The 26,006-nt window shown below is 41.3% G+C and overlaps 1 protein-coding gene across 12 annotated transcripts in view; it reads left to right on the top strand.

The window, feature by feature from the left end:
• The window catches only part of ABLIM1 (actin binding LIM protein 1), a 196,473-nt gene that overhangs the window by 138,588 nt on the left and 31,879 nt on the right, over positions 1–26,006 (top strand). For 11 of the 12 annotated variants that reach the window (XM_071812181.1, XM_065843401.2, XM_065843402.2 and 8 more), the window contains exons 7-10: positions 9,996–10,083; positions 14,662–14,720; positions 17,195–17,257; positions 23,862–23,939. In XM_071812181.1, the coding sequence (XP_071668282.1) occupies positions 9,996–10,083; positions 14,662–14,720; positions 17,195–17,257; positions 23,862–23,939 (288 nt within the window). The remainder of the gene's footprint in view (positions 1–9,995; positions 10,084–14,661; positions 14,721–17,194; positions 17,258–23,861; positions 23,940–26,006) is intronic. The other variant, XM_071812180.1, reaches the window with a different exon arrangement.

The following is a 26,006-nucleotide window of genomic DNA, read 5'->3' as shown; positions in this document are numbered from 1 at the left end:
TAATTGCTAACTTTTGGAATTGCAAAGAACCTTTTAATATCAGGGCGAGGTCTGTATTTATTGCGTGTTGTCACGTGCAAGACGTTCTGATTTATGAAATAATGTTGTTGTTTTTTTAAGATACAAAGGAGGTTTGTTACTGACTTTTCTAGCTGAACTTCAGCAGATTGAAGTCAGTTATAGTTCTACTGGCTGAGAAAGTTGTTTCTAAGTAAAGAAACTAGTAATATCTCAGTCTTCCAAGGTACATTCCATTGCTCTGGTGATACCTTTGCAGCACTTGCAAATACAACTTCATTTACCATGATCTGCTGATGCCTGTATAGCAAACTCTGTTATTAGAAGTTCAGCCAGGGGACAGGTCAAGGGAGTAACAATCACTTCGTGCAGAGAGTTAAATGGAGAAATGTGGTTTTGTTTCACTCTTGTGCTCATGTATTCCTGACAGCTCAGCTGTCCTGTTATCACCTAACGAAGGGAAACATGGAGATCACTTGGAAAGTGGGACTTTCCTGGTGTTACGGAAGATCGCATACGGTGTGTGTCCGGTACACAATGCACTCACAGAGCTCCATGCCGCCCCTCGCCTTGTACCGTGTAACCAGCGCTCAAGCCAGGCTCAGGGCTTGGCTTTGCTTTGTGCTCAGCAGGCTGGGAGCTGTGCCTGGAATGGATTTCTCGCCTTGCTGCAGAGACTGATAGCTCAGCTCAGCAGACCTGTGCTGCCGTCTTGGTGGTCAGTAGAGGTGTTTTACTGGCTGGTTAAGCCAAAGTTACAGTCATGCCAGTATTACCAGGCTGTTTGAAAAGGCCCTTGGCACTTTGGTGAAATTACTGTAAAGTAGCTTTGCTGGTTGATTCTGATTCCAAACTAATCCAGCAATATGAATGTGGGTATAATCAGGGCCTTTAGGTGAAGTATCTTTTCATGTCAAAAACTCATGCTGGACAAAGTGCATACAAGATAAAACCCTAAGATTACAGACGATATATTATAGAAAGTTCACACCTGTGCTTGTGAACTGGACCTTTTCCAGCATTGTTAAGACAAGAGGAGGGTTTTGCATCAGGCCTTGCCAAATACTTGCTGTTAAGTTCAAAATTCAAAACAGTCTGGTTTAAAAGAAAATTGACTGGGAGATGCTGGATTTTGCCCTCATATGCACCTAATATAAGGGAAATGAAGCCAGTGAATTCACAGATTTGTATTGTAATTAGATTAGAATGAAAGTATGTAGAAAATCGTGTGAATTCATGTAGCTCTTCACTACAAAACAGAACATGCACCTAAAGAAAACACTAGATGCATCCAATAGTTGCCTTTTTTTTTTTTTTTTTTTTTTTTAGTTTTTCAGAATATACACATTATCTTAATAAAATTTAGTGCATATATTTCCTCTGGATTTTTTTCTGATTAGCTATGTGTTTACTCACTGGGATTAGGTTTGTCTGTGCATTAATGTAACCCAGGACCCAAACAGAGATGCTGTAGAAAACCTGGCAATAGGCGATAAAGCTGTGTTTGCTATTGCTTTGCTCCTCTGTACCACCCGAAGTATTCTAGCCGGCCACTTTGGGCTACTGTGGCTACATTTCTTAGTTGAATGGAATTACCTTCTTTATGGTACTTCTTCTTGCTGTTAAATATTTAGATAATGTAAGTTCATAGCTTTGGTACTGCGGGTAGCAATAGGTGGCTTTGCCCCATGAAGACAAATGAGTAGCTCCCACAAGGCCTGTAGTTGGTAGTTCAGCATTTCACCTGTGTGTGCAGCTCGCTCAACACTGGGATTGCAGCGAAGCGAGAACTCTGGGCAGAGCTGGCCGTGCAGAAACAAGTGAGCGCAGAGGTGTTACTGAAGTCAGGTCCCATTGATATTCAGCTGCCATGAGGGCTGTTACTTCACGCCAGCAGAGCAGTTGCACAACTGGGGATCCAGCCTCAGTCATTACCCACATGTTTGCTACAAGGAAAAATTATATTCCAAGAAGCTGATAATTACATTGCTGTTAACAGCAACTAATGAGTATAGGAGTATTGTGTGCTGACAGAATTAACACTGATAAGTTACAAAGTTTGTTATAGTCCATCTGCTAAGGAATATGCTTGCATGACATTGGTAGTCACTGCTGGGATGCTGGTAAGTATTTCTGCGTAAAAATCAGAAACCAGGCGTGACTTAACAGCGCAAGTGTTCACAGCAGCAGGACAGCTGCAGTTCGGCCTTACCCAAGGCAGCCCAGCAAGCGCTGGAGGTGTCTGAGGGTCTTCTATGGCTCTTGCATGCATGTTGTCGTTCAGATTTACAGTCTTGGCCTCGCGCTCCATTTCCTGCTGTCCCCCCTGTGGTCTCTGGTGTCCTGGGAACTGCCGGTGAGCTCAGCCGCCCGCTGCTCCGGCCTCCCTGGGGTGCAGAGGCTGCCGGCAGCTGCTGCTGTTGAGGTGCTGTGGCAGTCGTGTTAAAAACAGCTTTTTTAAAGATACATATCAAACAAGGACTTGTCAGGCTAGAATTTTTTCAGCATTTAAATTGTATTATGCTTTCCTTCCTTTGGTACTAGCAGAAAATTATGGTAGATTCTGAAGTTGTTTGGAAGCAGAGGAGCTGTGCTTTTATTTTTGTATATGAGCACAGATATTTGTAGTGGCTTGCTAAACAGATAAGAGCCTGGGAAAAATGGGTGGACAGTTTGGGTCAGGATGTTATTAGAGGCAAATTTTGGTCTTTGTAGCGTTTATGCTGTTCCAACCACTTGTGAAGCCTGCAGAGAAGGAACAATGGAATTTGATGTTATACCAAACATCAAACAGGGTTGAAGGTTCTGTGACCTCTGCAAGTAATTAAAATAAAGCTTCACTGGAAAATGGTAGGCTGCTGCCACAGTTCCTGTTTTACAATTCACAGCGTTCCTTAAGGGGCTTTAAGAAATGAGTCCAAGTTATTTTTTTGTGCTGCTTCTTAGGCCTCCTTAAGAGAGTTAAGAAATCAGGTCATTCTCCTCAGAGTTATGGTAGAGCTAAATATTTCATTAGGCTTATCCATCAAATGGGCCCATTATACCTGTTCATAAAAAATTAAAAAAAGGAGGGAGCATTTACTCGTAAATGTGCTTTGCTACTCTGTAGCAGTTTTTGTGCTATTTAAACAATGTTAGAAAAATAAAGCTTTCTATATGTTTAATAGCTGTTTGTCAGGTGGCTGCTAAGATATCTTTGAATGGAGAGGGAGTGAGTGCAGCTGTGCAAATGTAACACAACAAATATGCACTTAATTGTGTCCTTTGGCCGGCAGAAGATGTCTGCTGGTAATCAGTTGTTCTCCAGCAGACCCACTGGCATGGGAGCTCTCCTGGCGGGATTCTTGTTGTTGTTCTCTTTGGCTTTTGTTCACTGTTGTTCTGGAAGGAAGGACACAACTGAAGGCATGAGTAATAGGAAATCTTAAGCTCTCACATTCCCCGAAGAGGAAAACATTTATTTAATCAGACTAGAGCTCTACAAGCACTCAGAGAATAAAAGTTGTGTGAGAAGTGGGAACAAAAGGGATGGACTTGGAAAATGCAGTTCTGGGCTTGTGAACAGCTTTTACCGTGGGGTTAAAGCCGTGTGCTCAGCGCAGGTACTTCTTATTAGTAACTGCCAGGCTGGAGTCGTTCCTGCAATACCCACTGACATCAGCTAAGGAGGATTTGTATTTTCCAGTTATTGAAGAGAACAGTGTGCTGGGAGAAGGCTGAAAATTGATAGCTGGTGATCTATGAACTATTTGGTCTCTCATTATTAACTATTATTGTACGTCATGGTATTGTTCTAATACCTAATAGAGCTTGTGCTTCTGCTGGTGTTACTTGGGACATGTTGTCTGCACCATACACACACCAGGCTCCCCAGTGAAGCCCATCATCTGTGAATCCGGACGACTGAGCCTCCAACCATCATTCATAAGCCTTAGAGGAGAGGTGAATACATGGTTTTAGTCTCAGGACTGGTCATGAGGGATACATTTCTGTAATGGGTTTCCTTGGTAGTGTTTCTCTAAGGTATTTTATGAAGGACATTGAATTTTCTTTAACCTTCTTTGTAGATCAGGAAACTGAAGTGTAGTGTTGTGAAAAACTTGATTCCTGTGTAAGTCTAAATTACCAGAATAAATGAAACCTTAGTACTGTGCGTGTTAAACCTTGTTTTCTCTACACGAATGCGCATATAATGTACGTATTGTGTGTAGTAGCTATATTTAATAATATATAGAAAATAAATAGAATGCATATTTTGCTGGTCAACCATGAATCAGTGAGACTTACAGAACCATGGAAAGCTGTTCAAAATTAACATACATATATTTGTATTTATAATGATACTTATATCTTTGGCTACTGTTTCTTAATTCTGCAATTCTAAAGCTCTGGAGTATGCTAAATGAGTATATACTACTACTTTTTTTTTAACCTAATTTTTTCTGTCTACTGTGTTTAAATGGGATTTAATCTAAGAACTCTATTAGATTTGTCAGTGTGGGTAGAAGACAAATAGAAAAGTCAGAAGATATTGTATGTTGTTATAAATGGATAACTGATGTTCTTTGCTTCTAGCGCAAATGCAAGCGCCAGTTGATTTAACAAAGAGTTTATAAGCAGTGACAGTAACACGTAGGTTTAATATTTCATTTGACAAGAAACTTTGCTGCCAACTCATTCAGTTCCATTCAAGAGTTTGTATGCAAAGTGATAGTGATGATATTCAGTATTGTTTTGGTTGGTTTTAGCACTTCTAGCTGAGCAAAATTTTCAGCAATTAATTCAGCTTTGTTTAGTAACTACACTTAGTTTAGTGACAGTCCTCTAAGGTATGTGTTATAGTTGGCACTGGTGGTTTGTATTGTCCTCAAGACCTCAACTAAAGCAGCCATGATTCAGAAGGGATCAGAAGCAATATGATGGATCAAAACCTAGTGGCCGCATAGCTGGTTTTTGAACAAGGAAGAGATTGGTTGCTGCAGGGTGCAGGGTGCTGCTTGAGAAGTCCTTGTGTAGCAAAGATAACTGTAAGGTATTGCTGGATGTGAGGTGAAGGGTAAGGAGAGCCAGGCGTGGTGGGAAGGGACTTTAACCCTCTTGCACCTTGACTGAAGAATGATCGTGGCAAATGTGCACTGATTTAATGCTGTGTGTTACACCCAGCAGGACTGAGATACAAGCCTTACACTCCCCAGCACAGCAGCATAAGGTTACAAGAAGCTGTATGTTGACTGTACTGAATGCAGTTTAGTGGCCTGAGAGCTGAGCAAGACCTGGTATATGGAAAGTGTGAATATTTCATCCCGTTCTAGATCTAAAAGGTTTTCCTGTTACTTTGCGTATTTTTAGCAACCGGTTTTCTCAGTTGATTACAGCAAGGTTAGTCTTGAGTTAGTTGAGATGCAGATTGTTCTCCAGCAATTACCCACTGAAGAAAGGTTTCCATTCCCGAGTAATAGAAACACTACTGAGGTGGAAAGCGCATGCAGGTGGTTTGGAAGTGTTCAACAACCACTGCGGCTGCTGTGGTGTGCAACTGTCCCCCAAAACCTCTCCAGTGTGCGATGTGTCCGCGCATCCACTTAGAAAACGTGTGTTGTCTGGGGTGTGGTGTTCATTCATTATCGCTCACACCAGGCTGAAGTGTGGACAGTTGTTTCAGCTCTGGAGAAAGATCTGATCAACTTGAGATCAGTCTCTTTGGCTGTTTTGAAGAGACATGTGTACATCATTTAAACTGTATTCTCTTGACAGTAGCATGTCAGAAGTTTTTCCAGGAAAAAAGCCTTCAGAGATCCCACAGGCCTACACACAATATTATGATGAATTCTGGATTTGTTTCCCCTATAAATAGCCTGGATTTTAAAAACATGTAAACTGCTTACAGCAATTAACCAACAAATGCTTGAATCCAGGTGCCCTTTTCTAAAGGAACCTTAAGAAAAACTTTGTGATGAGGAGAAAAAAAAGTGGAATGTTTATCGAATGATCAGGGCAAGTAGAAGACTTATTAATATTAGCATTAGATGGACCAGATATGGACCCGTTTAGGATCAAGCTAGTAGAAGCAACTGACCAAAGTTATTGTGAATTAATTGCAAAACAAGGAACAGGACACTCAGAAGCCTGGGGCAGGACTGCCAGAGTAGTTACACAAATCCCAAAGGACTGGCAGCTTTTGCTTATGACAATGAAATGCAGCATTTGGTTAAATATGGCTTTCTTGTTCCTAAACAAAACAAACAAACAGAACCAATCCAACAAACAAAACCAAACAGAAACCTCAAAACCAACCCAAACTAAAAACGCTTCAAAGGCCAGACTTGAAGAACAGAAGCTGGAACTGTACAGGTGTGAGTCTGTGATTTGCTTTGTCCACATGCCGTGGTCCTCTCACAATGTAGATATCTCTGCTGGATCCTAACTACCCTTCTTAAAACCACTTTGCCTTAGCTGAGCATTGAGGTGCTTGGTAAGGAATGATTTCTTTATAAAACCTGTTGTGTCTGATAATACTTATGCACAAAGATTTCCATCCTTCATGTCTGGGAATTCAGTAAAGCATCTCACAGGACACAATCCCACCTCAGGTGGGATATCTCAGATGTTAAATAATAATCACAGGCTCTGTACTCTTTCCAGTTCAGATTATGTAGCTACTTAGCTACCCTAATGAATACCTTTAGAGGAGTTATGAATTCTATTTCAGAAAAATCCACATGCCTGCTGAAAATCTGAGCTCTGTTAAGCAGCAGCACAGTTATGCTGCAGAGATATTCTTTAGTTAGATGAGACAGGCTGAACATAGAAAATATTCCTGTTTCAATACTTCACATCTATTTTTCAATTACTGTCTTCCTGTTTGGAGAAGAGCCTTTCTGGCAGTGATTCATCCTTCTCAGGAATTTTTTATATCTCATTACCTGGGAGTGGTTCCCAGGACATCAGATTTGCCATCATGTTTGAATCAAGTACATCTGAAATCACTTGTGACAAGCAGCTCGATGGGCCCCACTCTGCTGAAGAACTTCAAAAATGCTCAAAAGCTGGGATTTCTGTTGTTGTTGAATACAGATAAAATTGCTGTTTCTCTGTATATACAGTGTTTGTGTCAGGCAGAAAGTGCAGAAAAGGATGTCGGCTTCTGCTGGGTGCTGAGCTGTCTGAATTTGAGATCTACCTCAGTTGACAGCCCTAAGCCACATGTATCTACAAGTAGCTGTTCTTTGTGTGTCTGCACTCAAGGTCGGAGTAGCTGTGCTTTGGTGCTGGCATTACGTTTCAGCTACATTCACAGTTTTTTCATTTTGTTTTTCTTAAATTCCGGTCTTGAATGGAACTGATGGGACACCTCAGAGGTTAAATAATTATGAGAGTCAGAGATAAAGACGACAACCAGTAATGAAAATGATACAAAGAGCATTAACTGTGTTTTTCCTTTTCAATTCAATATTGATTTTGTTGCTGCAAGTCAAGCATCAGTTGTTTGTTTCTTCCCTCATTAGCCTTTCTTCCTTGAATAGACATATCTGGTAGTGAACTTCTGTTCTCCCTTTTACCAGAGTCCCTTTTTTGCCTGATAAGTCTAAATCTGCTGCACAAAAAATACTAAATCGCGTTAGTCTCCCTGTTTGGTGCCCTCTAAGAAGCAAGAATCAACAGCAAAGGCAGGATCTGAGTAAGAGAAGTGCAGAGTGAATGTATGAATGAATTAGCAGCATACTGCATCTCTTCTCTGGCCTCGTGTTGCTGAAATTTCTGGGTGGGAACTGTTCTTTATGGTAATGAAAGATAAATATTTATATCCACAAACGCCACTGTCTCTCTGAACAGCTGCCTTTCCCAACCTTCCCTAAAATCTAACCCGGGTACTACACTGCTAAGGCAGGAATAAATGAGAACATGAAAATTAATTGGTGCAACGTTCCCTGTAGAAGGACCGGGTGGTCGATCTGGTTGTCTGGTGTTTGTTAGGTACTTTAATCCATATCCTTTATCATCTCATATAAACACTTTTAATTATTAAACCTGTATAACCAATGTCAAATGTGAACCAGAAATATGTTGGTTTTCATCTCAATAGACATAAGGTTGAATTAAGTAATTTTACAATCTTGAGTACAATGAAGTAGAATTTTAGGACATTTTTCAAGTCTGCTACAGAGTAAACAGATATTTTGTGCATACAATATCTCAGTGGATGGGGAATATTTTGTGAAAAAGGATTTGAGGTTAACTTGTCTGGAAAGACAGATAAAATTTCAAAGACTTTTAGAATTCATAACTTACCATTATTAAGGGTCATTTTCTAGGGACAGTTATTTTTTATTAAAAAAGCCTGATGTGGACATTGCATGCTTCATATCTGATACAAGGAAGTGAATACATTGGTCGTATTGTTCTCCTAAGGAGAAGAAATCACATTAATATCTGTGCCTTGATTTTTTCCTGTCTTTATAGGTCTGAAATCTGATCAGATTTGTTTATTATAAGTATCAATGTATGTAAGAGGTGAATGGCTCAGTGGATTTGGGTAACAGGATCTAGAGTATTTAGCATCTTTACACCAGTAGTTTGAATTCAACTCATGCTGCCTGTGCTAGTGTATCTTCCGAATTGAGTTGATGGTCCCAGAAGTGTCTTTAGACACTGCCATCCAGCGAGACCTGGACAGGCTGGAGAGTTGGGCAGGGAAAAATCTAATGAAATATAACAAGGGAAAGTGTAGAGTCCTGCATCTGGACAGAAACAACCCCAGGTTCCAGTATAAGTTGGGGAATGACCTATTAGAGAGCAGCGTAGGGGAAAGGGACCTGGGGGTGCTGATGGACAACAGGATGACCATGAGCCAGCACTGGGCCCTTGTGGCCAGGAAGGCCAACGGTACCTGGGGTGTATTAAAAGGGGGGGTAGTTAGTAGGTTGAGAGAGGTTCTCCTTCCCCTCTACTCTGCCCTGATGAGACCACATCTGGAATATTGTGTCCAGTTCTGGGTCCCTCAGTTCCAGAAGGACAGGGAACTGCTGGAGAGAGTCCAGCGCAGGGCAACAAAGATGATCAAGGGAGTGGAGCATCTCCCTTATGAAGAAAGGCTGAGGGAGCTGGGTCTCTTTAGCTTCGAGGAAACTGAGGGGTGACCTCATTAATGTTTACAAATATATAAAGGTTGAGTGTCAGGAGGATGGAGCCAGGCTCTTCTTGGTGACAACCAATGATAGGACAAGGGATAATGGGTTCAAACTGGAACACAAGAGGTTCCACTTCAATTTGAGAAGAAACTTCTTCTCAGTGAAGGTGGCAGACACTGGACCAGGCTGCCCAGGGAGGTTGTGGAGTCTCCTACTCTGGAGACATTCAAAACCCACCTGGACACCTTCCTGTGGAACCTCATGTGGGTGCTCCTGCTCCGGCAGGGGGATTGGACTGGATGAGCTTTCGAGGTCCCTTCCAATCCCTGACATTCTGCGATTCTGTGATTAATGCCCATATCAGCAGTGTTGGAAAGAAGGCCACGGAACGTAATGGCAGGATGAAAACTGTTGTTTGTTGTCTAAATTCATCCATAACAATGGGGAAATTGAGAAAATACATGTTGTTTGACAAAATGAAAAGACAGCGGGTTTACAGAAATATCTAACTGCAGTGTGACATCCACTGCCTTGGACTGTTCAATGGAGATTTAAAAAGGTGTTGGGCAAATCACGGAGAATAGATAGTGATGTAGCCTCTAGCCAGGAAATCTTTAAAGCACTGATCACCTGAATGGGAAGGTGTGAAGCGGAAAGGCTGTTCTGTATTGTCGTGTTTCTTACAGCCTTCTACCCCAAGTAATCACTGCTGGGTCCCTGGTGAAGACAAGAAACTGGGCTAGATAGACTGAACTAAGAAAAACAGCAGTGGTCTGTCAGCACCTAGTGAGTGCTCGAAAAGTGATGCAGTGCATTGATCCTTCGTTTTCCCTTTCTATTTTTGTTCAGGCAGGTGACAAGCATTATCATCCGAGCTGTGCACGATGCAGCAGGTGCAACCAAATGTTCACAGAAGGAGAAGAAATGTATCTGCAAGGTAAGAATGATTCCATTCCAAAACAAGGCGATCAGACTTGGTCGTTTTTCTGTCACAGACCTCAGGACTTTACAAACTGTCCCCATGTAACATAGGCAAGGAGGACTTCATACTCATCCTGTCTTCATTACAGTGTTCTCAGACTTTTGAGATCCTTTTACCCTCATGGGTGCTCCTAATGGAGGCTTTGCTGAGGCTGACTGTGTTCTCAAATGCTGTGTAGCAAAAATGAAATTGATTAGGCTGCCTCTGAGTTTGACATCTCACAGATAGCTTAGCCCACAGATTGATATATGGGATACCAGACTGAATTCTGCTGATCAGTTTCTCTACTCTTCTCGACCACACTCCAAACTGTAAAAGGCAATAGAAAAACTTCCAAAGACTGCAGCAAGCTTGTTTTGAGTCATGCAGATCTCATTCCTCATGTGCGCTGACAGATAGTCTCCTCCCGTTCTTAATCATATTTGCTTGCCTTGCCCACTTCCCTTTTATCTGGTTACATCTCTCTTTTTCTTCCCATATACTTTATTTTTGTGTCTTTCTACAGTCACTTCTTTCTTGTACATTCATTTTTATCTCCTCTTTCCTATTAAGTCTCACACTCCAAGGTATTGCCAAACATGTTTTATTCGTGATCTTTTCATATAAAAAAAGATGATGCCCTTTGACTGAAAAATATCCTTGATCTGAATTGCACCTACTCTCCCAGAAGGTAACACGTTAACTATTAAGCTACAGTTATTTTTATTACTTGCTGTAGCGTTAACTAATGTTAGTAGAAAGATGTATAATACACATTTATGCAAGCTGGAAATCAAAGTGAAAAAGGCAGATACATTATTGGGATTTTGTATATTGTGCTTGTGTTAGCAAACTTGCTTGCTATACCTGAAAAGACTGTAAAAGAATAGGAAAAAATTATGAGAGTGTGGTTGCAGCCATCTCTTGAAATCCTGAGGAGAGATTCCTTCTGGAGAAATTCCAAAATAAGATGCTATCGTTAAGGAATTCCTTTGAAGCAGACCTGTGTTATTTTGTAGTTTGGCCTCCCTACTAGTCAGTCTCTCTCATATCTCCCTGACCTTATACTTGAGTCATCTTATTCCAGCTCTGCACAGAACTCTGCAGTGCGAGAGCAAGAGAGGCTGAGGGAGGGCAGGGTAGGGAGTGCTGCTTTGGGATGGCAAACTGGAAAGACTAATTTGAAAGCAGCAGTTACAGCATCTGACAACTGGTAATCTTCCTAGTTTCCTCACATTGTAGTGTGATAAAGTACAGCCAGAGCTCAAGGTGAACATCAGTTCATCCTTTGCGGTTATTAATAACAGCTGCTTGAAACTGATGCTGTTTGCACCAGTCTGGCAGAGAGCTGGAGTTCATGTTGATTGGGCAGGCTGTGGTGTAGACTTTTGCAGATCCAAATAAGACAGAAACCGTTGCTTCTAGTTATTAAACAAGGCTAGATTTTTGTCCTGGCCAAGTTCACGTAAGAGAGGAGAGGAACCTGGCTCCTTGATCTGCCATCGTTCTCTTCTTGGCTGTATTTCCCCTTCTGAATTAGTGTTCTTCATGCTCACCCTGGCTCAGAGAAGGAGCAGCCCAAGTGGTTTTGCTTTATTGTCCACAAGCTGTTTTCTGACTAAATAATGTTATTGCTGAGTGTGCTCCAGACTGTCCTGCCAAAGCTTTCCCTGCTGAATTCAGCATGCTTTAAGTGTAAGGGACCTAAAAGCCCTTCCTGTGCAAAGCGCTCAGCTGAAATGTATATCCTCACTCCATCCGAATGGGTTTACTCTAGGGTGCAGAAATAAAAATACAACACTACAGCACCGAAGCTAGGACTAAAATCACATTATTGATAAAAGATATGAAAATAGAAGTGAGAAGGAAGCTGCCTAATTGTCCTCTCCACAGGACATGAAAGCACTGTGTTGGGATTGCTTTGTATAATAGAGGAGCCCGACAGGTTTATGGTAGCTACGGGTATGAGCCATGTATGGGAAACCTGCAAAAGAAGAATATGGAAAAACAAGCTGTCAATTTTGGGGCTTTCTATGTTAAGGATGGTTTGAATAATGCTAGCAGAAGCCCTCTGGCTTTGCCCTGCTTCAACACAGGAAAATGAAAAGGAAGAAGCATCAGAAACTTTCTCTTTTCCCATTGACTTTCTAGTAATATATTACTATATGGACTGCCTCAGAAGACTCTGGCTGAGCTAGGCTGTTGATTAGCATTTACAAGAATGCTTTAGGTGATTCTCACACAGGCTTTCGTCCTTATTCAATGTGTATATAATAGCCCGAGTTACTGGTTTTCAGAGGGCTCTATGTTGAAACAATGGTACATGCAAAGTAAGAAGCTGAATCAATGAACATGTTGCTTGGTGTCTGCCAAGTGGGCAAACAAACATATGTTAAGAATGGGAGTAACCACAATTTGCTGAACTGTTTCCGGTGGGAAAAAGAGCGGTGATGCAGCTTGAGAATTTACACTGTTCTAAACATTTCAAAACAGACTGACATGTTTGGATGAATAAAATCGACACGTTGTAGGTATCTCAGAGTTCAAGATAGTGAAGAAAATGTGCATTTAACTTCTTCAGCCTGTTCTATCTGATTAGGGTTTTTTAATTTCACATATTTCAAACCTCTTATCATTTTGTGAAAAAGAAAAACCAAACACCAAACTCAGAACCCTTAGCCAAGTTTCACCATGAAAATGACATCTGGACTTCCTTATGTTTCTTTTTCACTTTCAACAGTTCCGGTGTTCTCCTGGGGTGTCCTTAAGGTCGTGCCAGTTTGTACCAAATACTGCCTGAAAATGCAGTGAGAAACTTTTTCTTTGGTGGCAATGGTTTAATAGAAAATAAAGGGAGGTACAGAGGAACAGAGATCTCTTTTCTCGGGGTTACACAGGAAGCTCACAGCTGAGTTGGAGAACTGAACTGAACCTAAACCTTCTGAGTTTATCAGCCTTATAATAAACATGAGCTCCCTTCCTCCTGAGTGCCTGGGTCTGTCTGCCCTCCGAAGCCAATGCATGGGGCGTCCTTCTCTCCTGATATCATGGGCCCTGCGGGCTCCTGGCTCCGAGGGTGCTGTTTGTTGATGGAGAAGGCTGGTGGTACGTTTCTCCCTGGTGTCTGATCGTCTCTCCCTGCCAAACGCACAGTTTCTTCTTCCTCGGCTTAGACTCAAAGCCAAATGTCTCAGACCCGTGACCCAAAGTCACAGCGTTCTCTCCAGTCTCTTGATGATGATTATACGGTGTGCTGCTGGGAAGTGGAACCATTCCTGCTGGTCTGTACTTCTGTACCGATCCATGTAAGGGCTCGTTAGAACAAAAGTTCCGAGGGGGGCCTGGCCTGTACCTCTCCTGGGCTCTGAGGGTGGGGTTTCCTCTGACCGCACTGGAGCGAACAGTCAGCAGCAGGAGACCTGGACTTTGCTCTGTTTGGTTTCTTTGTGGACAAAGCGAAGAGGTGACGTTCCCCCCTGCAGACAGACAAAGCTCTGTGGTGACTGGAATGAAGTTTGAATTTGACCGAAGCTGCAGTCAGTGTTAAAAATCAGCATTAGCTTCTGCTCTGTTTCAAATCGGCTGATACCTGCCAGCAGCTTCCCAGCAGTGACCACAGCTGACACTCTGCTCCAAGGGGGAGCTGACATGGGGTGGAAGTGCTCCTTGACCCTGACACCGCTCAGCCCTTGGGGACAACTGGATATTTCCTTTTTTTACCGCATAAGAAAGAAGCCCATGTTTAGGGACACAAACAACAAAGTCCTTGCCTTTTTAGCAGGATGTGTAGCTGGAATATGCCACATGGAAATGCCAGTGCAGGACATGCCCCTGACCTTGCACAGCAAGGGCTAGAAATGATGTGTGTGCCAATGGCAAGTATGGAACACTGTGGTCCACAGAGAGGCTGTTTTATGTGCTGCTTTGTAGCATCGGCATCCTACCGGCCTCTCTAGCTTAGTGCAATGGGTGAGATACAGCCCTGGCTTTGCTGCATCGTGAATTCTCTAGTTTTGCTTTTCCTGTTACATTTTGCAGAATTGCAGGGGAGAGGTGATCAAAATAGTAGTTTACAGTAACTGAACATCACATGTATTGCTCAAGGAAGTCAGAGGACTTTACAAGTATTCATGCATTTATAATCAGAACTTCCTTTTTATGTGTGGGATGTAAGAGGAGAACACATCAGGTAACTGTGGCCCAGTTATTTTTCTCTTACCCTTTGTCCTGCTCAAAGAAACCCTCTGTCTTTCAATTCTTCCAGCTGGTGCTTGCTGATGTGCTGCTTGAGATTATTTGAGTTTTAATTAACAATGTGTGCAAAGTGATTTGACAGCCTCAGGAAGAGGCTGCTGTAGATAGGCCAAGGATTTTAACATTTTTTTTTGTTTCACTTGTATTTCCCATGAGCTCGAATTGAATGTGAATTACTTGCATAGGTCATACAGATTCACCATCTGATGCCATGAAGGGATTCTCTTTAATAACTGACCTGTCATGACTGGAAGTTATCTGCTTTACTCTGAATAAAGGTGCTTTTTTTACCTCCCTCAGGTTCCACTGTTTGGCATCCCGACTGTAAGCAATCCACTAAGACTGAAGAGAAGCTACGGGTAAGCCGAATTCGTGTCAATGACACACGAAATATTTTGCCCCTAGAGTAACTGAATGCTGTATTTAAAAGAGTGACCTTTCCCGTGTTTTTTCCGCCTAGCTGTCACCACTCTGGCAGAATAAACGGTGGAGGCACTTCAGAGGTATTGCTCTGGTTTTTAGGCTTAACCACCTTCATGTACCTGTCTCCGTGCAGTGCCTTAAAGATCGTATTACTTACTGCCACATAGACATGGCGAAGCCACTAGAACACTTCATATCTCAGTTATTGAGAGAGAGACTCACTTCGTTTCATATCTCAATTATTGTGAGACTCCTAAGGAGAAAATTTGAACAGGACAAATGCTACAGTATATTGTAGTATTTTTGCACATCTGTACCATTGCTCTATGGTTATCCCCTGTTGTGCATGGTTATTTACAACATTTAGACAATATGGAAACTTCATCCTTTGCCATCCAAATAAACCCCAGCTTAAGTGATCCTATTTTGAATGCCAAGAAGAGCTGCAGTTACCCATGGAGTCACTTCAGCATACCCAGACAAATTTTCTGGGTCAGGTCCTTGATGGCAATAATGCTGCACTGCTAAATGCTGGAGCCTGCCTTTTTGCATGCACCAGGCAATTTTAAGCCCATATTCACCCATTCATCTTCTGGACAATTTATTCTTTTTGATGTCTCAGCTGGTCTTTGAACTTTGATATTTTTTCTTGATATGAATATTAGAGACTGTATATGAATAAAATGTCTTTCAGACAAGGAAACTAAGAGGTACTGGCATGGAGATACATAGGATATCCTGTGGGTTGTGTTCTATGTGTGTCTTATTGTACAGGAAGCCACGTCCTCTAGAATTTGTTCAGGTGCAGTGGTCTGTAAAACATCCCCTGCAGAGAATTCACTATGATCATAGGTAATGTCCAGATAAATTCTTTTTGAGCACAGTTCATGTTAGTGTGGGCTGTACTGATAATACAGAAGTATAATTGGCCCTAGATGGGGATGGGATCTAGCACAGCCAAACATCACTGTAGGTACCATCCAGCATTTGCCACGTTGTTCTATACTGACTTCCCATAAGAAAATGCAAAACTGTGCCGGACTGGATTTTCTTCTTCATTTGACAGTTTGAATGTAGGACAGTGTTTTGGCCTTGCATGAGTGTCAGAATGCTTGTGCTTTGTAGTGAATGGTTGGGGTACAAATACCTCCCTTTCACTTGGAACCAGGAGTCTTATCAAAGCACTCCTGACTACATTGCGGCCCTTATCAACCTTCTCCAGCTGACCTGGCTTTCCATTCCCTGTGGAAATGGCCAAAGTCTTCTTCCAACATTTCCTTTTTTTTCCATCACACAATCAAGCATGTCAGTCTTCTTCCCCCTCACCTAATTTTAATTAAACTGAGTGGAGTGAAGTAAATTAATTCATCCACTTGCAAGGCTTTGCCGAAGTGAGTTCTTGCAGGAAAATGAAGTGAAGCTAACAAATGCATGTTGATGGAACATCCAAGAAATGCTATGGCACAGCTATCAAGGTCACCCCATTCCTGGACGAGGGCTTCTATGCAGAGGTTTAGTATGTCTGTAAAAGGCATTGACAAATGTGCTGTACTAAAACTAGCTGGAGAGATGGAGACTTTTTAGCTTCGACTGTACGACACAAGTAGTCTCTATACACTCCATTGTAAAGCCAGACACATTTTAAAATCAGTTTGAGTTCACTTTGATGACTTTGACATGTTTCCTTCTTCTGACTCAAATGAAGGCAGCAGCGGGCAGGTAGGTACCAAACCCAAGGAACTAGGAACTATGTACTATTTGAATATGTCATCAGTAAATTACAAACTGTATTTTGACTTCCATTTTTTTTATGGCATACATTTAGACCTGATGTAAGAATCAGAATCTGGTTTGTGAGTTGACAAATACATGATAGAGCCCCTTGCAGGGTCAGGTCTGGATTTTCTCATGGTTCTGCAAAAAGCCAGTGAGATGTCCTCTGCTCTGCTGGGTTTCCTTTCCCTATAGAGCAAAACAAAACAAAAAGCACTTTTATCATTGAAGTCACTTTAGAAGTTTTCAGCAAGTTCTGTTTTCCTTCAGTAACTGGATTGTGGAATAAACTGATCAGCAGTCTAGCTGGTCAGGATCTGAGAAGGGAGTTCATAAAAACACCGGTTGCTTTAGATCTTCCTCCCACTGGATGTTTGTGGAGGATTACAAAGCCAAAACAAGCAGAAAATAAAGCAACCATATGTATGTTTAAAAATATACATTGCTTAGGACTTTTTACAACTGTCTGGTGGTTCATTATACAGGGATTAATAAGTAGCATAGATATTATAACGCAGAGATTATTATCTAGCCAAGAAGGTATTAGTAACTTGATTTAAAAAAAAGCTTAACCACTGGGCTGGAGAAACTGCTTTCCTTTTCACTCTTTTTTTTCCCCTTTTGTGTTTCATGACAGCATTCCTCATCTGAGTTCTTTTATCCAAAGAGTCTGGTTCTGCGCAGGCCACGCTCTGCAGAGGTTTGCTGTTGTGTTTTCATAGTGTTGATAATGGTCTTCTTTACTGAGAAGATTCTTCATTCTTGTCATTCGCTGCGCTTGCTACTACTTCTGCCACACAGCTTTCCTGTTATCACTTACCACCCTGGGCACTGACGCTGTATTTTGCATCATGTGGTGCAGTGTTGTTTGTTAATGCTCACATTTCTTTTTATTTTGTTTAATGAAATTATGATGATGATTATTATTATCATTATTTAGAATCAGGTGAGTTTTATGGAGCTGTAGTATCGTTCTTCCAGTATTACAGAAGGTTTTTCTTCTAAACCAAAAAATCAGACTGCAAATACGAAGCAAATGAAAATGGTGAAAAGCATCTGACTTTAAAATGACGGTTAAAAAGAAATAGCTTTTCATGAACAATGGCTCATGCTTTTTAGAAAAAAAATGTCATCAGTTAAATCAGGTCCTTCTTTACGTGTGTTTACCAACTACATATGAATACTTTAGTTGAGAAAATACATACGGAGTTCTGGGTTTGGACATGTTCCATGTGCTGCCCGGGAGTATTTGCCTCACTCTAATCTGGGGCACGTCCGTGTCGGAGTTGGGAGGTCCTCCCTGTCCTCTTGACTCTGGGCCATCTTTCTCCTTTCAGACTTCCTTGAGCTTGCTTTGCATCTACAAACACCACCCACCTCCACTTCACCTTCAGGGCAGAGCTAATTTATTAGTTGCGTTTGCTGGGGGAGCCGTGTGGCTGCACCGCATGTGGGTACACCTGAGGGAGCCTTCACCTGAGAACCAAGGATGTACTGGGACCCACCTGGTGCAGCCTGGTGCTTGGCAGATGGGCTGATCGAGTCCGTGCCACTGGATTTCCATTGTGTCTGCTCGTGCTGCTTTCACGTCTCTAATTGCAAAGTAGACATCGGATTGTGAGCCAGGGCAGAGTATTGGTGTTGGATGTGGTCTGCAGGGTGGCGTTCCATGGTTGAACCCATTGCTGTGATCCGGTGGGGTAAATGCAAGCCCTGTGTCTGTTTTCCAGCACAGGATTGTCAGCAGTTAATGTAGGGTGTTGCAATGCATTAACCACTCTCTCTGTTAGCTATAGAAATACGTATCAAGAAAATACAGCTATAAAGTTGCGTTATCAGTGCTCCTGAGGAGGGCAATGTGTCCGCAGTCCTAGGCTTTATGGAATTGAATGTTGGAGTCTGAGAACAGTAAACTGTGGGACCGTTTCACCCATCTTTTAGACCAGTGCAGTGGTTTTTTGCATTCAGCTTAGCATGCACGGATCTGAGTTTACAGTGCTGAAATCCGGGAGCTTTCGGATTAAAAAAACAAGTCCTGTCCAATGTATTAGAAAAATACGCAAGGTAAATTAGGAGCAGCCCTGTCAAAATAAAGGTATGTTCTTTTTCTTGTGTTGTAGACTGTGTAGGATACAAATAAGCTTAGGGTCAGATGAATATTCCTCTTGTGTAAATTTGGTCAATATTAAATTCTCTTTAGATTTATATGCTTATTATACAAAATGTATTTCAAGGCAGACTTTGGCTTCAAGTGTTCTTCAGAGTAGACACAAAGATACTGTCATTGCTCTTGCTATAAATACGGGCCAAAGGCTTGAGTCTCGATTAAACTTATACATAGAAAATTGTAGGGTGAAATCCTGTGAATTCTCTGAGAAGTTTGGTGTTGAATTCAGTATGTTGTAGACTTCCCACTTTATTTTCTTCTGCTTTCCACTGACTCTTGGCGAAGGATACGTTTGCATGAGTAATTTTGTCAAAGCTTGGTAGCAATGTGCCTTCAATGATTATGTGCTGGAAATTAATTCTTTTCTCTGACCTTTGTGTCTAGAAAGAAAAATTAGTTGTAACCTATTAATATGTGTCCATGTGAGTTTGAACTAAACTTGTTCACTAGTTTTGCCTTGATGCATACATAACATAGATTTTTTTAGACTGAAATAATAAGTGCATGCATTTGGAGGAAACACTCCAGTAAGGAGAGGATCCAACTTAACGCCGAGGTGCTTTGTTGGTCTAGTACACAGCCATTGTGAATTACTGAAATCCATAGGAAGCCAGTGTTTAATCAACCCTGGTTCCAAGTCCCGAATATCTGTAAAACCTTGTTGTTGATGAAGCAGGTACTCCGAGTAGCAAGTGTTGGGCTGAGAAAGCCAAATCCTTTGCTATTGTGTCTACCTAATGGAATAAATTACGTACTAATTGTCTATTAGTTTACTTATAAACATACTTCACTTAAAATAGCTTCTGAGGTTTGGAGAATTTGCTTAAGCTATAATGTTAAATGCTATTAAGTGAAAACATATTCATTCTTCTGCAGCTACTATCACCGCCTTGCATAATGAACTCTATCAAAAAACTAAGGCAGGTACTGTAAACAATGCTGACGATGCCTTTGTTAAACAACAGTGCATCCATTTGGCCAGATGTTCTTGGTGCCTGCACTTGTAAGTTTTCATAGAGCATGATTCTGAACATCTGTACTTGAGAAAGCTGGAGCCGCCGCATTGTAGCAGCATCGGAATGATGTGAATGGCTCCAGTGCGGTTTTGTTTTGTTTTTTAGAAGTTGTTTATTTAGATGATGTGCCATGCATGATGACATGACAAACTGGGGTAAATGCAGATGAACATTGTAAGCTCTGCAATCAGTATTAAAATAACAAGTGAATCAATGTGGGGCATATGCATGGGTGATATGATAACTGAGCACTGAAATGTGCGGTGAACCTGACAGGAGGAGCATGATGGTGTTACCTCTGCCAGTCTGCAAATGGAGTTGGTAAAGAACTTTTGCATTGAAGACAAATGCATGGAATGAAGAACAAAAACATAAAAATATGAAGTCTGCGATTAAGTGGGAAATACTGAGAAGTCTTGCAGGTTATACTTTAGATGCTTTGTGATCTGGTTCTTTCCTTTGGATTCTTTAATGACATGCATGATTTTCTATTGACTGAATTTCTATTGATTTTTTTTTTTCATATGCTTCATAGACTTCCTGTATCTGGTACAGACATCCTATATTGATGCATTTACCACTGTTAATCTGTCTGGGTGGAAGAGTAAGCAAACAAAATAAAAGACTCTTCTACTCTCAGAAAATGTGGAGAAAGGCCATGCACCACAAGAAAAGATTAGTTGTAGTTCTTCGTAGAAATTTTGCTTTAAGTTTCTCTGCACAAAAGTGACTTTGTGAAAAGCTCCGTTTGAATTCTTCAAGAACAGTCATGTAAAATGTTCCCAATCTGTTTGTAGAAGCAGCAAAGCAGCTTTACTTGTTTTATCAGTGGTAGTGTAGAAGTGTGACAGGACTATCGTGATGGAAGGAAATACCTCTAAATTAATGCATTCATATTAAAGGGTGTATCCTCTATTTCTTTACCCGTCATCTTCCAATAATGTGTGCAAGAAATGCCTACGTGAAATCTCCACTGAAGGTTAAAGGTTAAATCAGAGATAGCTGCTATTCCTGTTTCACCTGTGCTCTGATCAGCTCTCCTCTAAGGTGAATTTACACCCCATTGGAGGTCAAGTTCTCTATTGATGTAACTGCAGTGTGTTTCTTGCCTCCTGTTTAAGATATGAAGTCACAACAGCATCAGGGATTCTCGACTGCTAATGAAGGTGTAATGTACAATCTAATAAAAGCTGTACCCCGTCACACATTTTCAGTCAGGAGCTGTTTATTATTGATCTGTTAGGAGAGGAGCCAACCACAGCAACTAAAAGGATGCCAGAGGAACAGCTTATATCAGGGAATCTTTAGCATAGATTTGCTAAGGCGCAAGCGGCACAAATGTTTTTAAGTGCAATGCAATTGTTTTTAGGGGAAACTGCAAAACTGTGACCGATTCCAGACCATACGGAAGCAGCAGAGTAGGAAATAGCCATCTGCCATGGGAACAGCCTGTGTAATTCAAAACAAGAAACGGGGTGAAGTGAGGCAGGAAGGGTGAGAGTAGATGTACAAATCCTCTTTTTCATGCACTGACTTCAGGGGTATGTTATCAACTTAAACAAGATACAGGACTGGGAGCGAAAAGAGGAGCCACAGAGTTGCAGGTCTGCTTGGATGGAGCTCCTGAGGAGTGGAGCAGGGTGTGCTCAGGCAGGGCTGGCGGGATGGGGTCCTGCCCAGGGAACGCAGAGCTTGGCTGTAGGTGGGAGGTAAAAGTGATGTAGGCAAGAAGAATTACCAAAAATAGAAAACTGGTTTTAAAGGGTGTTGGATCTGGCTCATGGCTGCGTTAATGGGATGGTAATGAGGGAAATGGAGCAAAACCTCGGTGAGGAAATGATGAACAGGTGCTACCGCTTGTCAGTCCATCTGACAACAGCTCCTGTGCTCCAGGGTTAAAAGCACCTAAGAAAGTTGTTAGAAGGATGTGGCTAAAACTATATCTTCTCAAGGTGTCTATTTAATAAATTCACTGAAGTGATAAATACTAGTAAACTTTCCTTTGCTGAAAAGGTTTTTAGCAGTGAGACTAAGAGATGAGACTAAAGAGATGGATTGTGGGGTGAGAATTTCTTGTTTTCTGCAGTGATTATAAAAGATCCAGAGTGAAGAGCAGCCAAGGGGGCCTGCCAGGTGGGAAGAAGCCATAACGGCCTCTAACGCCTGTTTTCCTACAGCAGGGAGAATTGAGCAGACAAAACTCTTTAAGTATTGTCTGCCAAAAGCCAGAGGTAACAGAGACACCCCGAACAGTACTTCAAATGCTTAATACTGTTCCCTATGTTGTAATGAAAACAATTGTTTTCCATAGCAACTGCAGCAACATATTACATGTGTCTCCACTCAAACAGACAGTGGTATAAAATGGCAGAGTGGAAGGGGCAATAAAGTGTTTCTCAACAACAGCCAGATTTTTCCAGCTTAATTCTTGTAACATTTCCATGAAACAAGTGATTGTTGTTGGGTTTTTTTGCTTTGATTGTATCATGGGAGGAGGTTAAGGGCAGCTGAGAAATTTCTGTTCCCTTTTGGAATGTAAGAATTTGCAGCTACAGAGAGGAAAGGAAAGGAAAGAAGCACATGATGGTCCAGCTGAGAAAGTGTTCTCAGATGTGCTCTGAGGAGGATTTGTGACTCTGTCAGTTCATGGCCACATCTGCTCTCTGTTTGATCTGAATCTTCACGTTTTTTGGTGGAACATGTTCAAAGTCTTTTGTTCCTCTGGCCTTCCCTGAATGTGGTGATCTCATTTGTACAGATGAAGTCAGAGGAAGCCTGCTTGTATGATCCACAACTAGTCTTCAGCATTTTTTGTACGGATGGTTCCAATAGCTTTCCTGGCTATGAAATAAAAGGTAGAAAGACTCTGAAGTTGGGTGAAGGATCCTTTTGGGAAATGTGTGCTGAGAGATAAGAGAGATCCAGTAGCCTTCTTGTGCTCACTCCAGATATTTCCTAAGAAAAATCAGCAAGCCAGGCTGTCAAGCCTTGTTTCTCTTCAATGAGTGCCTGAAAGTCCCTTAGTTCAATGTCAGAAGCTGATGAGGTAAGGACTATTTACCAAAATTTAATTTTCAGTGACTTCGAGCTGTCCCACTGCACTGGTGTCATCAGAGTCATCTGCTGATCCGTCGCTTTGTGATGGGATCTTGCTTGTTGAAGTCATTTAGGGAACAAAAGTTGTTAATAATTTCTCAGTTGCGAGTGGGTATCGTTGACTACCTTTGTGTGTCTGCTGTGTGCCAAGTTTAGGGGTAATCGCCACAGTAACCTGGGTGACTTTTGATCAAATAGATATTTTTTCAAATGCATCAGGTTTTCTGGATCCCCACATGTCAGTGATAAGTCATTATGTCTGCTCTCACAAAACCTCCCTCAGGGAGTCAGCGTCTGTTTAGTCCTGATGAAATGCTGGAAAATCAACTGAATGTTTAACAGCACTCGCTCTGTAGGGCTGTGACTGTTCCATGGATTTCAGTTTGCAGAACATTGTCCTTAAACTTCAGGACTTTTGCAGTATGACGAATCATGAAATTTCAGTTTGGCATTTGTGTTGCATCTAGATTGTGCTGCAGATGTAGGGAACAGCCCCAAGCCGAGTAATTCTGGTCCTTCTACGTAGAGGGGCTGAATTCAGTTCTGTATTCATAATGGAAATCCAGTGGTTGAACATCTGGAAAGTGGTAACGTGTGTGCTCTGCGCCTCTCAAGAGTTTGTCTGTTGAACTGCTGATACCTCTAGCTGTTTGTGAGCTAACATTTTGATAGAATGACCAGCAGGACTATCCTGGATTGTACTTTGTGTGGCTCCTTGCAGTGTCTCTGGCAGGTGTTGTTTGGTTTTGTTAATTCTTGTTGTCAGTCTTTCACACTGTATGGTTTACCAAACCTCCTTGCACTCTCACCGCACTCCTTCCCCTACCAAAACAAAATAAACATTAAAAAAAAAAGCCCACCTGCCTCACAATTTTGTGAAATTTGCCAGAATGCTTGCATTTGTGTTGACGTTTTTTCCTGAATTCAGTTAATTTCAAGTTGTATGCAGATTTCTTCACTTAAAACCAGAATTACCAATGTTAATGGCTTCAGGTTGCTCTGAAAAGTTACTTTTTGTTTTTCAGCCTACAAGAACATCATCAGAAAGCATTTATTCCAGACCAGGTTCCAGTATACCAGGCTCTCCAGGCCACACTATCTATGTAAGTATTCCTTCTGGCAAATAAACTGCTGATCCCTTGCACATGACGTACTCCATACAGAAATAAATCACTTTTATACTGGTGCTAATGCCTTTGTCCTAGTGGTGAAATTGTTAAAATTCTCACCATGACAGATGTAGTTTTTATAATTACAGAATTTCAAGAACAGGGTAGGCCTTTTTTAGGTCACATTTCCCTTAGAAAGGTAATGGTAAATCTTTTGAAGTCACTTGGTGATGTGATGAGATACAGAAGGCAGAGAGGCCATTTGCCTTAGGGGTTATGTGGGGAGATCTGTGCACCTTGTTGTGCAGTTCTGGGGAGATCTGGCATCTGCACTTGGACGTGGGGAGAAGGGTCAGCCTGGGTGATTCAACACCTATTTCAGAAGTCAGATGTTTGGGTTGTAGATGGAAAGATGCTTTTTATTTAAGAACAAAACCAATATTAAGCATCCTTCTATTACTAAACTAACAGTGCCGAAAATGCAAGGTTATTGATAGCCTGTTTTCTTTGTGACTGCCTGAGATGTAGAGTTTAGTATGATTCCTTCAGTAACCGAGCGTCCTCTTTCATTATTTTAGAGGATCTCTTTCACCTCCTGGCCTCATGATTGATACCTTTTGAGCCATAAGATCTTAGACATTAAAAGTGGAAATATTTCAGCAGAAGATTAGCCCAAATTTTTCAAAGGAATAATGTTTTTCTCCTCTTTTATTCCAGTTACCCAGGCATTTCAATGTTGGAAATGTCAGTACCTTTTCTTTCTAGGCAGAGCAGTCCATAGGGTGAAAAAAGTCATCTTTTGTGGCTGTACTAATCTGGTTCTAAGGAGCAAGAATATTAACTCAGATGTACTTGGGCGAATAACAGAACAGCTCAGCCTCCGCAAACTTGCTGTATTTACATGGATATAACCTATACTTCCAAAAACTCATACCCATTTGAGAGTCCTGTTCCTTGAAAGCCCATATAACATTTGTCCTCATACAAGACATGCTCTTGAATGACCTGCACAAAATCAAGGGCAGAATTGGGAGGTACCAGCTAAGAAAGAAAATCACAGGAAGACAAGATAGTGAGAGAAAGTTCATTATGATTTTATCAACAACCTTGAGATTACAAGTGCAGGGTAAGACACAGACATGTATCAGGTACGTGCATAATAATGCAGAAAAATTACCCAAATTACAAATCTCAACTCCTGAGTTTAATACTAGTTCTTCAGTGCGTTTCAACAACAACAAGAAAAATCAGCTGATGTATTAAAAGTGTTCACACCACAGGTAGAAAAACACAGAGCGTGTCCTGCAGAACTGCCATTCTACTGGTAATATGGACTTTGTGAACTGTAGCTTATGAAACTTAACTGCTGCATAATAGCACAGTCTGTGGAGCAACGTGGTGGCCTAGACTGGGGGTCTACAAAAATACCTATGGTAATTTATATCGGATTAAGAATATCCAGGCATATTCACAGCTCATTAACAGACTGTGGTAAAAATATTACAGAAGTAACATACATTAATGTATCTACATATTTTAAGGGTTAAATTGGCTTAAGGTATTTTGTTATGTGTGGTAAGTCAAAACCATAAACAGATTTGAGGCTATTTTTAGAAAGTGAACTATTTCAAACCTTTCTTCTCTATCAAAAACTGTTTTGTATTGTTTCTAATTTTTGGCATTGCTTAAGAACCGTCAAGACCAGAGGTAGTTAGGAGAGCTTGTGAAAGCAAATGCACTTAAATCTGAAAATACTGCGTGCTAGTACTCAGGAATAATGGAACTAAATATGAGTAGAAACAGATGAGCCTCATTTCCTTGTGCGACCTACTATGAATAAATAAAATGTCTTGTAGAAGAGTTGAAAACCAGTTTGAATATGCACTATTAATTTTAATCAAGTGTATTTTTGTAAGAATGTATTGGGTTTTTTTTAATAAGTCATCTTCTAAGTAACAAAATATATTGCCTATCTAAACTATATGTAAGGGCCCTTTCTGGCTTCTTCTGTTGGGTTCAGCTGCCTTTGGAATGGATTTCCTACTTCCATTTTTTAACTAG

Source organism: Patagioenas fasciata, chromosome 8, assembly GCF_037038585.1.
Source record: "Patagioenas fasciata isolate bPatFas1 chromosome 8, bPatFas1.hap1, whole genome shotgun sequence".
Lineage (NCBI taxonomy): Eukaryota > Metazoa > Chordata > Aves > Columbiformes > Columbidae > Patagioenas > Patagioenas fasciata.
This window is presented reverse-complemented; position numbering and strand designations above follow the sequence as displayed.